Source organism: Phoenix dactylifera, chromosome 10 (assembly GCF_009389715.1).
Source record: "Phoenix dactylifera cultivar Barhee BC4 chromosome 10, palm_55x_up_171113_PBpolish2nd_filt_p, whole genome shotgun sequence".
Classification (NCBI taxonomy): Eukaryota; Viridiplantae; Streptophyta; class Magnoliopsida; order Arecales; family Arecaceae; genus Phoenix; species Phoenix dactylifera.
Genome location: NC_052401.1, coordinates 4,660,413 through 4,675,840, shown reverse-complemented (window position 1 = coordinate 4,675,840; position 15,428 = coordinate 4,660,413). Strand labels below are relative to the sequence as shown.

General features: G+C 35.9%; 1 protein-coding gene across 2 annotated transcripts; it reads right to left on the bottom strand.

The window, feature by feature from the left end:
* Positions 1–649: 649 nt before the first annotated feature.
* Positions 650–14,911, bottom strand: LOC103708592 (cactin). Of its 2 annotated transcripts, XM_008793604.4 has the most exons (5): positions 14,495–14,910; positions 8,090–8,191; positions 7,253–7,394; positions 6,926–6,972; positions 650–1,204 (listed from the first exon to the last, which is right to left on the bottom strand). In XM_008793604.4, the coding sequence occupies exons 1-5, from the start codon at positions 14,579–14,581 to the stop codon at positions 980–982; spliced, it is 603 nt and encodes a 200-aa protein (XP_008791826.1). In that variant the 5' UTR covers positions 14,582–14,910; the 3' UTR covers positions 650–979. The 2 variants fall into 2 exon arrangements, with proteins under 2 accessions (XP_008791826.1, XP_026661034.1); XM_026805233.2 differs by lacking the exon at positions 8,090–8,191 and having other exon boundaries at positions 14,495–14,911.
* Positions 14,912–15,428: the final 517 nt, after the last annotated feature.

The following is a 15,428-nucleotide window of genomic DNA, read 5'->3' as shown; positions in this document are numbered from 1 at the left end:
ATATAATCCAAAACCTCATTACCTTGCCTATTGTATGTGACAGGAAAATGGCTTTATATTCCAACAAATCAATGCGCTGTTAATGTTACATAATAAATTGCATGCTGAAACATCTTATAGAGAGTCTTCTAGGCTCTTATTAGTGATTTCATAAACAGTCATATATGCTGTGGTGTTTGAAAACGATTGCTGGCACCCTCTTAATCGTCTGATATAAATCCAAGTAGCAGAGATTGGGCTGAGATGAATGCACTTTACTTTACACAGTCTGTAAAAGAACCCTGTTTCAATGGCTTTACACTGTTACCATCCTCGCCAGAATTGACCTAACCAAGAAAATTTTCAATCCATTATAATATTAAGTACATGATATGAATAACAATCATTATTTAACTTCTTATTATGAATGAGATAAAAATAATAATTTACAAATCATATATTCTCACTACTTTAAAAAATATTTTATCCATACATATTAATATTTAAAATAGATTTTCTGTTCAGGGTTCAGGGTCAGATCAACAATACCAAAAAAAAAAACGATTCAAATCAACCCAAATTTTTGATAAATTAGAAGTATAGCCAAAAAAAATACTATAATCATCAATATACTTCACTTACTGAATTACTGATGTTTGACTACTATTACTAATAAAAGAGAATGCTTAACATTCTTTTGTTGAAGTTCAAATCATGTTCATAATGTTAATTCAGCCCTTGTAATTTAAATTAAATGGCAATTTTTTCCCCTAAAGCATCCCTTTCTGAAAAGCCTTCTCTGGAAATTAATGATATGAATGGTACATCTGGTCATCATGATCTTGCTCCGTCTAAATACCAGGAAAATACAATCATTTAACAACGTAGAAATTTTTGAGAAAAACAACCATCCTTGCATCCATAGAATAAGCCACCGTGCATCTCCCTATCTCTTCCCCATCACTAAACGAAGAAATCTACAGGAGCACATAAAAGATGCTTAATTTTTTTCACTTCCAAAGAATTTAGAAAGCGGCACAGGGCCACCTCTTTCTTCACCATCACTGCTAGAATGCTTGGTTCTTGACCTATGCTTTTTTTCTTTCTTTGTTCTCTTGGATCTTGACCTCGATCTCGATCTCCTTGATTCCCTCTCCTCCTCACTATCACTGCTTGATAATTCAGAGGACGAACTAGAAGAGCTTGACTCAGATGACCTTCTATACTGTTAATGCATAAATATATTAATGTTAGAACCCACATTCAGCTAAGATACTAAAGCAAGTATTGCAAAATTGGCCAAAAAACTCAAAGGCAAAGTCAGTAAAGATCTGAAATACATCAAGAACTAAACAATAAGACCAGCCAAACTAGTATATCATGGGAAACATACTAAAAGCCTGTGCTTATACCTTGCTCCTAAACTAGCATCAGCCATCACGGTCCATGTCAAGAATGTCAAATATTGAGCATGTTTACATAAAAAAAATATTGCAATAGTTATGCTTAAAATTCATTTACAACTTACAGTACAATCTCAAACCTACTTGCAACTCCTCACTAGATAGCATATCTGTAATGAATTTACCGGATACCTGTTTAAATTACAATTCATATCATGTTTATTGCGCAAAAAGCTTGTGCAAACATTTGAACTCTTAACACCTCATCTCATGCTATGTCAATGATCCAGCGCTTCCACTCCAGTGCCCTGCAAACAACTAGCAAGGACCAGAAATGCCTTGTTTCTCCTTCCCTTCCCACATATAATCCAGTGCTCTCCCAACAACCAATCATCGCCGGCCCACCCATCTTGGCTTCTCATTCTGCTTAATCCCTTGCTAAAGAAATAAACCTAGCCCCATAATGCCCCTGCTACCCCACCCCACACCACCCTCCACTTTCGTGGTCCTATCATTGACCAACCCCAGTCACTTGCAGACATCTCTATTGAGAGAAACCCTAACCCCATTGTATCCCCTATCCCCCTTAAGTGACTATTGGCTTACTCAGGTTGTCTGGGTTACCTAGGTTAAAACGGGGTTCCTTTTTGGAAACACAAAGTTGTCTAGAAATTTGATTTAGGTGGAATTTCAGTCAGACAGACAATTACAATTTTAAATCATTATGTGGATAGACCAAATTTTTTTGCCACCCCTAGCTTTAGGTTGATTCAGCCTTCTTTAATCCTCCCAGATTCATATAATGGACCAGAACTGAATAAGCAAATGGTGGCGAGCCTGTCTTTCAGCTCACAGTAAAATATTGCTCATCAAAATTGTAGCCTTTCTTTTTCGAGTCAAGACAAAGGACATCTTTGTCCACAAACAAGGATTCTTTGAAGGGAGTTCTTTGCCTCCATATAAGCTTTTCAACCCCAAAAAGGAGTCAAGAACAAATCTGCATGGTATAGGACTTGACAATGAAGTCCCTAATGACCTCCAAACCTAACATTTATCCTTTCTACAAGGAACTGGTGCTCAAGTGGTAAGAAGTCTGATTGAAGTCCAAGATGATCAGTTTCCAAAACCCCCTAGATTTTACAAAGGAGATCTAGACCACCTTACTTCTTTGTAGGACACCACCAGACAGAAGAGACCATCTTAGAAACATTAAGAAAATGGTAAAGAAAAACTCTTTCCAAATGGATAATACCACAAACATGTCTCCGAAGTATGATGACTAGAAACCTTCACAGAAATCAAATTTATAAAGTGTAAACAAAGTCTGACTGAGCTTGTAAACAAACATAAAGCCAGATGACTAACCAAAGATTTCAAACTATCCAAGCAAATTAGTGTAGATACCGACCCATCAAAAGAGAGGTCAAACCAAAGAAGCCAAGAACTGACCATTAAATTACTAAAAACAAGAAAATGATGCCCTGAACTTTCTAAACGAACGAAAAAATAGGGCACTGGCAATTAAGATCAACGCAAGAAGATTTTCAGGGCTTCAATCAGCTACAAAAGAAGTAACTAAGGCATTTGCAACTTGTAAGATCCATTACCCATATATAGGAAGCAATATAGAGGTAAGCTACTTTGAAGAAGGATGATGCAATCATTTCTGATTTAAGGTAAACTAATATTAAATAGGATCATGAAATAGTAAGACAATGATCTTAAGATCTCAGAAGATGAAACACAAGTGTTGGAATGAACGCAATCTCCATTAGGGTATAAATTCACATATATACAATTAAACAAGGGTTTGCAACCTATGAGAATAGCATTACATTAATGGGATCATGCAAAAAACCATATAAAAGCTTTTGGATATCTGATTCTTGTAAATATTCATACAGAAAATTAAAAAAAATAACAATTAAATAGTCAGCATTAGAGTAACGCCGAACCGTCCCAAAACAGGCAGTTCAAGACAGTATCAAACAGAACCGGGTGGTTCATGGCACACCAAACCAAACTAGGTAGGAATTAAGATAGTTCGGCCAATCAAAAGGAATCGGCTTGTTATAGATTAAAACCCCCGATCCGCCCCTCCCCCCCCCCCCCCCCCCCCCAAAAAACCACATTCAGATGCCTCACTCCCCCCTCCTCTTCAAATTTAATTGACGTTGATGCCAACACCAATGCCGTTGCCCTTGATCGACATCAACGCCGACGCCAATGCCATTCCCCTCCAGACATTCAAATCGGTAAGCCTCTCTCCTTCCTCTCCCTCTTTCTCCCCTTCATCTTCTCTCTCTCTCTCTTCTAGTTCTCCTTCAAGAGTTAGGGATAGGGTTTCTCCCACTCTCCCCTCCTCTTTTCTCGATCCTTCATCTCCAATACACCTCGGCTGGGTAATATACAAACTGGTACCCTACCAAACCGGTAGCCAGCCGATTCGACCGGCAGTACCAATTCAGTGAACGTTGGTCAACATCCTAAACATGTTAACGGTTCTAATGCATCTACAGTACAAAGAGCTGCCCTAAAAACATTTGGTAACACAATGATATAAAGTTTTAGCTATTGCTATCTAAATCAATTTTTCAAACAAACACGGCTTCCTCAACCAATTTGGTATACATCTATATATATACATGTATGTACGTTTAAATATACATACATGCATTTGTATGTATGAGTTGGACTACATACTAAGGGATTTTTTAACATCGCATTATTTCCTATTTTCTGTTTTTGAAAACAAAATTACAAAAACTGTGACAAAAATATGTTTGGTAATTGGTACTAATGTTTTTATTTTCTATTTTCAAAAACCACTTCATTATTTCTAGAAAAAGTTGAAAGTAGAAAATTCTTACTTTCAAAATTTTCAAAAACAAGAAACTCATTTTTTTTACAACCACCAACAACATCCCATCCACCACCACAATTGCTGCATCATTGTCACTGTCGCTGCCATCCTTGCCAATGCCACTACTGCAGCCACTGCCACCATCACCGGTGCCTACATTATCGTCCCGCCTCAACCAAACTGCTACTACCATCATTGTTGCCTCCATCATATCTTTGGTGCTCTCCCCACCACCACCATCGCCACTACCATCGTTGTCGACTCCACCACATCATCACTGCCATCACTGCCACCTTCACTATACCGCCACCAAACCTACGACCAACACCACCAGCACCTCCACTGCAACTATCACCATCTCCACCATCATTGTCATATTTATTTTTTTTAAAACAAATGACTATATCAAACATGTTTATATTTTTAAAAAATTAGAAACAAGATAATATTTTATATTTTGTTTCTGAAAATAGAAAAAATGAAAGTAATGCCAAAGAACAACTAAACATTAAATCTTTGGCAAAAAGTTTAATGATTCCAAAATTAATGATGGGCCAATCAAATCTAAGATCTATGCTGCCGATTTTGATTTACACCTTTAAACAAGACAATATGTTTGATACTATTATTTCTACTTTCTATTTTAAAAATTATTTTCAATAATTCCAAAAAATGAAAGCATGATTTTCTCTTACTTTTTTAAAACAATAGTCAAAATTTCAAGTGGAAAACCCCACCAATGTGCTTAATACCCTTTCCACCACCACCACCACCACCACCACCATCACCACCAAGGCCAAGAGTGACTACCATGACCATCATAGCCATTATCACCCACCACCACTGCAGGTGGCCAGGACCACCACGACCAGCATTGATAGCCACCACTGGCGCATGCCACCTACTCCACTAGCTCCATTACTGGCAACAACCAAAACACTAGGAACAACTACTACTACCATCACTACCAAAGACTAGATGAGCAATTGTTTTTGCATTTATTTTTGTTTACAAAAATAAATATAGTTGACTAAGCCAAACATATTTATATTTTGACAATTTACGAGAAAGTAAAAACAAAAAAAAAAAATCTATATTCATTTTTAAAAAAATAAAAAGAAACTGATGGCAAACACAACCTTATGTTTCAAGTATCCCTATTCTAAGCATCAAGTAGGTAGAAAATGGATGGTATTGGTTTTGCTAGTATGCTAAAATACATGATACGGCACTTCAATTGAAAATTTACTGTGTTGATCATGATTTAAAGATCTTAAAACATGTATAGATTGAAAATCATTAAGTTTCAATGCTTAGATCATCACAAAACACTGTATCATGTCATTAAGCTGTCCATTTTTGCACCCACTTAATGCATGAGGTCAGAGACCACCGGAACAATGATTCTGGTTTCCAGGCATTTCCAGTGGCATATTCCAATAGCATAAATCACAATCAACAGTGCGAATTTCCAATTTAATGGATCCGTCATTAATTTTGAATCATTAAATGTGTAGTCTAATGTCTAACACTACATACAAACATATGCAGTTAGAAAAGCCTCATTCAACTTTCAAAAATATGTTCTCCTTCATTTCATAATCTCCATCATTCACCGTTACATGTATCAACTCAAATGCCCGTGAAATGATATATCTCTAACACATATCCTTGTCCTCTTCTATAACATCAAAGCATTGTACAGATTCATCATAACTCACACACCTAGCCATACTGACATCTATTGTCAATATCCTTATATGTGTTCAATAATTTTTGATAACATATGGAACAAAACAAGAAAAGGCATCAGTAATTTGTTTATTTAATTTCTTGAGAAACGCTTTCCAATTAGTGCAGCATTCCATGGTCTAATATTTCTTGTACTACACTGTGCACCTATATTGGTCCAAAAATTCTAGCTATTATCACTGATAGCCATCAAATCCCTCATCATATTTGGTACAATATTTTGATTTCCAGTTTTCCTCCACCAACTAATGCTACTTCATGACTTAGCCACATTTTCCCTTTTAACTCATTACCTCATTTTTGAGCATCTTGCAATATGATTTCTTTTCATTTGTGCTACAACCATATATGTCTGTAGCTACTCCCATATATTATCTTGAAAACTTTTGCCCAATAACATAAAACGCACTCTTTTCTTCTTAAAACATCATATAGGTAAATCCACTTCCAATAGTCACTAGATGCTCATGTTTCTTCTTGAAACTGCCATTACAGCCACTGCTGATTAAAATCTCAGATCTTGCACCACAATTTATCCATCTCCCTTCTGCTCCATGTGCCCTCACGTATCCTAAGTTATTCCCCCTCATGATTATTTTGAGTATTCTTCATTCTCGAGAATAGAACAATATGCTAATTTTTTTCCTATTTTGACCAATGTTATGTTTGAGTCTCTGAGCACGTGTTATTTCATGCACTACTTGCGTTTGTTTAGTACATTAAACATAGTTTCCAAACCAAGTCCATACACCTGCCAGAAAAGAAATAACAGCACTGTTGCAATAAAGAAAAACAGCACTGCCAGAAAGTCACTGCCGCTGCATATTATGTCCGAGAATAAATTACAAAAAGAAAGGAAGAGAAAAAGTACACAGGGAAGTTGCACAGGCAATAATGAAATTAACTTAGCGATAAGATTAGAAAAAACCTTTCTCTTTCTCCTACTCCGTTTCTTTGAATCTTTGTCCTTCCTTTCTGCACAGACATGTAGTATGATCAGAAAAGCAGCAAAACCATCACCAAAAAATAAAAGAAAGAAAGAAAGCAGCAACTCAGATCATATAAAAAGCTATTTCTCAATTCACAAAATAATCAAATATTACTTAGTAAATTGCTTCGAACACATTGCCAATATAAATGCAAAGATTTTTTTTCAAAAAGTAACATCAATTTTTAAATATCTAGAAAGCAAAGCACCTAACCTAGACAAACTAGAACCAGAGAATCTACAAAAATTACTAGATTTTTTGTTTACCTTTCTTGTGATGCGACTTGGCGGCTGAGCGGTTTCTCCCACGGGAAAGCTTTTGTTCCCTCTCAGCATCCAGCTGCGCCCTGTATTCTCTCATCATTCTATCCTTGTCCGCCTCCAGCTCACCCTTTTTAAGTTCTTCTTCCTACAAACAAACAGGAGACAAAATGCCACATTTTTTAGGAGAAAGACTCTTATGGACCAATATCAAGCAAAAACTTTTATGATGCAAATTACAACTTTCAGATAGAATAAATTAAATCATCAATGGTATTTAAAATTAACTCATACATAAAAATGTAGCATATCTGACATTTTATGGAGCAGGAAATCTCAAGCTTCAAAATCTTCTAAGAAGCTCACTCCATCATGCAGTTAAGCATTTTCGGGTTAATAGCGCTATACAAGAGGCAATGAATGAAACAAACTGACGGATCCTTACTAAGAGATTCATTTTGACATTGACAATACTATATAATTTAGCTGCATAGCACAAGTGGCACATAGGTATAAAAGGAAGGGGGGGGGGATGTTCAAAGAAAATAGGAAACACAAAAAGAAAATTAATACAAAATGCAATTTCAGAGGGGAATTGATATGAAAAAAGTGCAAAACAAACAATTTGTGAATTGAAGAAAAGATATCATGTTTGTCACAACATTTAATGGAAAGTGTAAATTTATGGTTAGGTTTCAGGTTTGACTTGTTAGCGCGCTCAGTGCATGCCTTAAATATCATCAGAACAACAAGATTTTAGAGAAACTCCTCAAGGGAAAAAAGAGAGCGATGGAAGCAGAAGCGTGCCTTAACTTGCATAGTTGCCCTGTGAAAAGGCATTACCTTTTGTTTTTTCTTGTAGTCTTCCCATGTTATGGTGTGAGACGTTTTCAGGCTGGCCAAACGAGCAGCATGCCATTCTGGTGAATGAAAAGAACCATCTATCTGTGTTGTCCTCGTTAGTAAAAGTTCAACAAGATAAAAGTATGGGATATACATTACTACTACTTTGTCCAATATGAATCATCAAATGAAAATTGTGCTTTTTACACAAAAGAATAAATATAATACAGGTGAAAAAGTAAATTATCTCAAAGCTCACCGTGCAGACATAATTAATAGAGGATGTCATCACACAAGCATACAAGCACAATCACATGCACAGGATAAATTATCTACCATGTAGCTGTGAACTGTGCAATTAGCAAAAGGACTCAAGGATTATAAATATATGGCTATATTAAGTGCATGGACATGCACAAGCAGCTCTAAACATCCCCTCCCCCAAAACACACACACACACACACAAAGACAGACCTTTGTTCTTCTAAATGCTCACACACTACTACATGAATGTAAATTTGCTGGATAGAACATATGTAGCACATTGACCTACCTTCTGGTTGGTATAATCCCTATATCATATAATCCATGACAAAATTCACTTTACTCCACAAAGACTTCACAAAAAATTAAGCTAACAAAATGTTAGCTTCTTGGAGCATAAGATAAAGGTTCCATGTCAAAAAATGTGGTCCAGAAACCCTATATTTTAGCTATTATATATAAGAAACTGCAGCTCTGCAGATATAGTAATTTTATTTGTGATTGTAGCATAACTACCTGAAAATTAGAAGGATCAAGAGATATGTAGCACATACAACAAAAAAAGTAAGATGATAACAAGCCTTGAGTGGTCCAGAAAGGCCACGCAAGCATAAAAAGGAAAATTGCTAACTAACTGTTCGGAGTCTTCCACTTTCTGATTGAAAAAAGCATCCCACACAAACAAGACATATGAATATATAATGATATCGGTAAGACGTACAAAAATCTGTGACATAAATAAGGATAAGCATGGTGACAACACTAAATCCAGCAAAGGTGTAAAAGATTATAAGCAAAGTGCAATGATTAGATTTTACAAGTTTGAACAAGAATATATGTCTCGCTATGTTTAGCACTCATATCCAGTGTTGATATGCATCTCACTAAAGCAACAAGTATGACAGCTGTGCATGCAGATACCAATATAGTCCACTGATAAGAATGGTGATAGCAATAAAGACTGCTACAAATTCTCTGAGGAGAATCTCATGACGGCCAGCTTTACGACCAACGATGACTGCATCTAGTGGGAATAATAATGATCATGGCTCCTGGTGTGGCATAGCTAAAGGACACTTGTTTAAAAATTAGTTTATTTCAGTGATAAAATCTACATTTTGCATTTTTTAAAAATGACAAGTGAGATTCAACTCCCACATTTTTTAGTTTTATAGAATAAAAATGGCAGAACACCTTTTTGTGAAACATCCCCCTAGTGCACATGCAAACATGCACACATCTGTGAACAGGAGCAAATCCATATGCAGACCTACAGATAGAAGTATGTGGGTCTATGTCAAGACTTACAACAGAAACATAACCATGAAACATCCTCCCTGAGATCAACCATATTTTGGCTTTCAGGGACTAAGATTTTCAACAAAATCAAGTGAACAAAGAAAATGACAAATGATGAAGCATCACTTGACCAATTAGTGGCAAAGGCGATGCCACGAACTACTTTGAATCAAACATATCAACAACAACAAAAGAAAATGATGCCACAAAAAATGGAAAATGTAATGGAAAAACTCCAAACACATTTGGCTTTACGTGAGGCCTAACTGATTACTTAAGCAAGAGGAAAAGCTCCACAACTAGTAAAGGCATAAGTTAAAATAGTGAAGAAACAGTGATTTTTAAGTGCAACTAGCTGGCTTGACCATTTCCACCAACCACAGATAATCAACAGCAAATATCCAAGATAAGATATGATTGCAGCTGATCCACAATTCTATTGGAACTTTAAGGAAACATGATTGTGCATTCATTGAAGTATAGTATATCTTTTATATAATCAGTTTCATTCATTTACCCCTTCTTTAAAAATCTCATAGATGTGATTGCATTTAGCATCACCTCTGTCAAAACATATTTTGTAATGCTATCTCCAGGCTCTGCACCATTTAAATTTGAAATCAAAACACAAAGATAACAATATCTAGAGGTTTAAACAGTCCCCCAATATCAGCTGGGATTGAATTATAAACAGATCTTCATTCAAACTCTGACACACACTTAAAATATGGTCTCATATATGTAGCAGTTCAGTTGCAATATATTAAGGAATTATCTATTTCTTGATACCAATCACAAAGAGGGATTGCTAAAGCCAACTCGTAAAGGATAAGGATTTTGATTGAGTTTATGCTTATCTAATTCTCCCCAAAAACCATCAACAAAAATCCAAAAATCTTGTTGCAGCTTGGAGCCCAGACATTAATATCCAACATAAATCCACTTACAGCACAATTATTTTGATCTACATATGAGCGAGAGAGAGAGAGATGTACCCAATCCATCCTTTAAAACTACTAACTAAATATAGATATCATTATTCAAGTACTTACACAACAAAGTATTGCATGCATTATGTCACATTTGGCATGATGGACCCACTACTGATTAAATACATACATTTAAAAATGACTCTTTAACACGGAATACACGGATATGAGAATGAATGTACACCAAGAATGCTCGTACTGAACATACAAGTTCCAATCCAATTACTATTGATTTTTGGCATATCACAAGTATAAGTCCACGATGAACTGAGATTGAAAAAAAAAAAGACTGAGTTGAGTAAATGAATAAAACGTGAAAACTCTCAAACAGAAGAGAACTAGTCTGGGACAACATAGAAACTATGTTCCATTGAAGATACTAAATAGTCAAAAAAAAAAATTAATGATCAAGAAAAACACATCCATAGGTGGCTTCCTATAGAACAAAACATCCCATTTAGGTGTGTTTGGTGAATAGTGAGATCCCACTCATTATACAACAACCCTGTGTTTGATTCAGAGTACATAGCCATGAAGAAGGCATGAACAAATAAAACTGCCACTAAAACACTAAAATACTACAAATACAACTAATGAAGGAAAGGTCAACAAAGGGATGGAGGAGAGCTCAGGATGTGTAGTAGAGAAAGATCAATTCATTAATTAGCTATTACTTATCCAATAATCTGATAGAACAACTGAAACAAGAAATATTAGATAACAATCTATTGGCTTTTTGCAATCATTTGATCAACCGGCGCATAGAGTGGAAAAATATAAATAAGAGAATGTTATCGATAATGTATTCATGGATAGCATATCATCCTTGCATGAGGAACATTGAGAGTCTTTTCACGTATGTTTCCATATCCATTCTAAAACAATTTCTACCATTGTCCTTATGAAAATTCCACTCCTCCATTAAAGGCGGTAAGAAAAGATAAAAGTTCATATGCAGCATAATAAAAGGAACATAAGACCATAACTGTCCAAAGTAGTCAACCCCAATGAAATAGTTAAAATATAAAAATACAACATATTCATACAACCTAATGTAGTGTTCTGCTCCATATATAACTCCATTTTCATGAAAAGAAGGCTTGGGCAAGGATAATGATATTATCAAACCGATTCGTAGCAGTTTGAACAGAGTAGAATTGTCATGTACCGCCCAAAACTAAGTTGTGTACCATATTATGCCAACTCGTACCACCCAATTTTGAGAGATACCATGATAAAAAGTGAGAAAAGGGTAGGAAGCTATCTTGACACAAGATGTGTAGCACACGATACCGACCATAGAATACGAAACCAGTAATGTACCAGTACGGTACCTGGTATTGAGATTGCAGACCTTAGGTAAGGATCTATAAACAAATATATGGGAAAAACATCTATAAAACATAACTAATCACTTAGTACATACTCCATAAAATAAAATCAATAATATAGTTAATTTCCAAAGGTTCTTGTTTTTCACCACTTTAGGGCAACAACAAATTCAAATCACAATCTCTATACAAAAACACTAGTTTATAGATAAATTAATGAATGCCATACTTGATTGCACTAACAATAGTCTACTAACTAAAGCTTGAAACAGCAATATGCTATATAAATGTTAGTAAAGGTCTATTTACTAGTAACATATGCCTTAATAATAAATTACTAATGCTTATCCTAAATCACATGGTAACAATATTATGCTATAAACGCCAGCTGTTTTGGACAATCCGCGTCTCTAGTAGCAACATGTCTATATGAGAAGAGATGATTTACCTCCTTGGGCTTTGAAACATGAAGAGATTATAGAGTGAATTGCACGTAAACAAGTTCTTTATTAGCTTCACATCTTTCATTTTTTTCTGCCCTCTCAAGAATAACAAGAATCTTCAGCTTTCCAAGGATGGTACCGCATAAGAAAATACAATACAGTTTGGTATACACCACTTGAATGGGAACTAAGAAATATGATTCAGGGTTATAGTAACTAGTACTTCTTTTTTATCTTTCCATGAAACAGTCTAAGAGCATGACATATTCTAATCGTCACAGCCCCTTTAATGATCACGATGTATAATTAGTAGGGTCAACAATAGTAGGGGAACCACAACCATATATGGATCCTATTGAGTTTTAGGTCAGATAAAAAATTGGAGATGATTTCTTACCAAAAGACCTATAGCAAATTATATGTTGTCGAAATATGTCCCATTTACATAGAAATTAGTCAACAATGAGGCAACGTCAATGACACCCAACATTACAACGCACAAACACTGGATTGCAGGACCATATGCCGCAACTAGGTAATTAAGGAGACTAGATGATTATAAGAGTTTATAGTTTATTGCTAAACTTAAGAGCATGGATTATGCCCCAAAACAAAGAGAAGGATTACTTCAACGGAACAATGCTTATGTGCTGGTCTTGGTGGCACCCCTCATTCTGCATGATTATTCAAGGAAGAACTTACATGGATTAGCCAAAAATATAGTGTAGAGAAAATGTTCGTTGTTTAGCATAGACAAAATAGAGACCCCATCCCTGCCAAAAAACCCCAAACAAAAATGTTAAGACTTATCAATATGTTGAGTGTGGTAGGGAAAGTAATCTTATAATCATGTGGATAACTTTAAGATCCCTCCAGTCAGAACCCATTAACAAAGAGGTTCCCTTTTATGCATTGAAAATAAGAGTCACAAATAACTCGAATTCCCAAGTTTTTAGGAATCTATTTCCTAAATGATGCCTATCTAATTCATAATTAGTGGTAAGTAATCCCACTAGAACTTCCTAGTTTTGCTCAAATAAATCAAGCCAAAACATGCCAAATCGTTACTTTATTTTCCTACCAAAATAAGTACCATTTGCCATTCTTGAGGAAAATAAGCACACCTTTCTATTTCCTTTTTAAACTCCAAATCTTCTTTCAAGAGCTTCATCATGCAAGCAAAAAAGAAGATGAGAAGAAAGGGATCACAGATGAGGGCAAGGTTGTGGCTACACTAGATGACTTCTCTCTCAATTTTTCCTCCAACATGCTGCCCACCTTTTGTTCCCTCCTTGATCTAGTCCATGATAAACAGTCCAGAAGAACACACTAACAAACTCAAGTTATTTCCCTCTCTCCATAAGATTTATAGTCATTTATATGATTGTATCAAAGATATCTTTTTCCTAGGATCTTATATATTTGTTTCCAATGTAGGGTCCTATAAAGGTAGGCTAATTTTTTGACGCAAATTATACCAAATTGGTATATACTAAATTAATAAAAGAATCTCTGCCTAAGTAATTTAAATGACCAATTAGCTCTTTTAAAATCTTATAAACTAATTGTGAAATATATCATAGATCATTAGCTGTATTCATCTTGCACCACCCTCCCACCCCGTGAAGATGTTCACTGCTGCTCCTCCTTGAATTGAACAGGACATATACAGCAGATTGCGAGATAACAGATGCATGATTCTCCTCTTTGAGCAAGCAATAATTCAATTTCCAGAAGATACTAAACATAATTTAAAAAAAAGAAAAATCTGCTTATTTTAAGTTCTTGCTAACATGAACATGAAGAAACTATGAATCCAATCTTCGATCACATACCAAACGAAATGACAAACAATATCTATATATTTTGCAAGCAATAATAAGCAAAATCAAATGCTCCAATCATAAAGATCACCTAATGATGCATAATAAGAATCCGAAAATGACCTAATAAAATTGCATCCAAGAACAGCAAAGAAGAGACCCTTTTGAAATCTCAACAATTTCCGACTACCTAAAAGTGAAAGAAATCCACCAGAGGCAAAAGGATTGGAGGTAGATGGTATGAAAGGGTACGAACCATTCCGTCTTCGACCTCCTCCGGCCCAGCAGAGGTCGAGCCCATCCTTGACCTCTGCAACGCCTTGTAGGCTTGGTTCTTACCCATTTGGGAAGATTCCCAAATGAGAGGGAAAAAAAACAGCAGAAGATGTCGAGAAATCGAAATGATTTGAATCGATAAGCAGGTCGGGGATCAAAAGATTGCGTTGGTATTGGAGTCGATTCCTGCCTCTATTTAGATGGATTTCCAAGCACCCATCGTCAGGAAGGGAATGATCAGGGTCTCCAGATCACGAGAGATCGAGCGAGGGGAGAAAGATTGGATTATTTTCTCCTTTTCTTTTCGATTTCTCCGATAGGGTGGTAGGGGGCGGGGGGCCGAGGAAGGAAAAAGAGAGGCTTTGAGGAAGAGATTTGGGGGTTTTTGGTGGAAAGAATTTGCGAGTCCGCATGACCATATCATCCGACCCGTACCGGGCCATCTGGCAGCACTCTCGGTGTGCCTAGTAGAAGTTGGATACGGGCGTCCGCATACAGCGTCGTCTAGGGTTCTCTCTCGTGCGTGGTCGCGGATTTAGGAAATCCAAATTCATACCCGTTTGAGGTTCGGAGCCCTAAATTTCATTTCATATCCGGCTCATCTCTGGAAAATAAGAAGGAAAATTATATACATTTTACTTTTTCCACACTAAATTTGATTTGTCTCACGTTACGTACTTGAACATATTTTCCACACTTCTTCATGCATGATCTTAAATCTTTATCATCATTGGATATTTCAATGAATGTTGAACTTAACGTTCGTATGGCATTGCACTTCAAAAAATACTAGCAATGTTGTGCATGAAAAGTTTATCTTCTATATGGCAAGACATAATTGTTGTCATTTATTAAGAATTTGTTTTGTGTTGAATACGGAGTTGTCAATACCATAACATATAACCTCAAGAAAT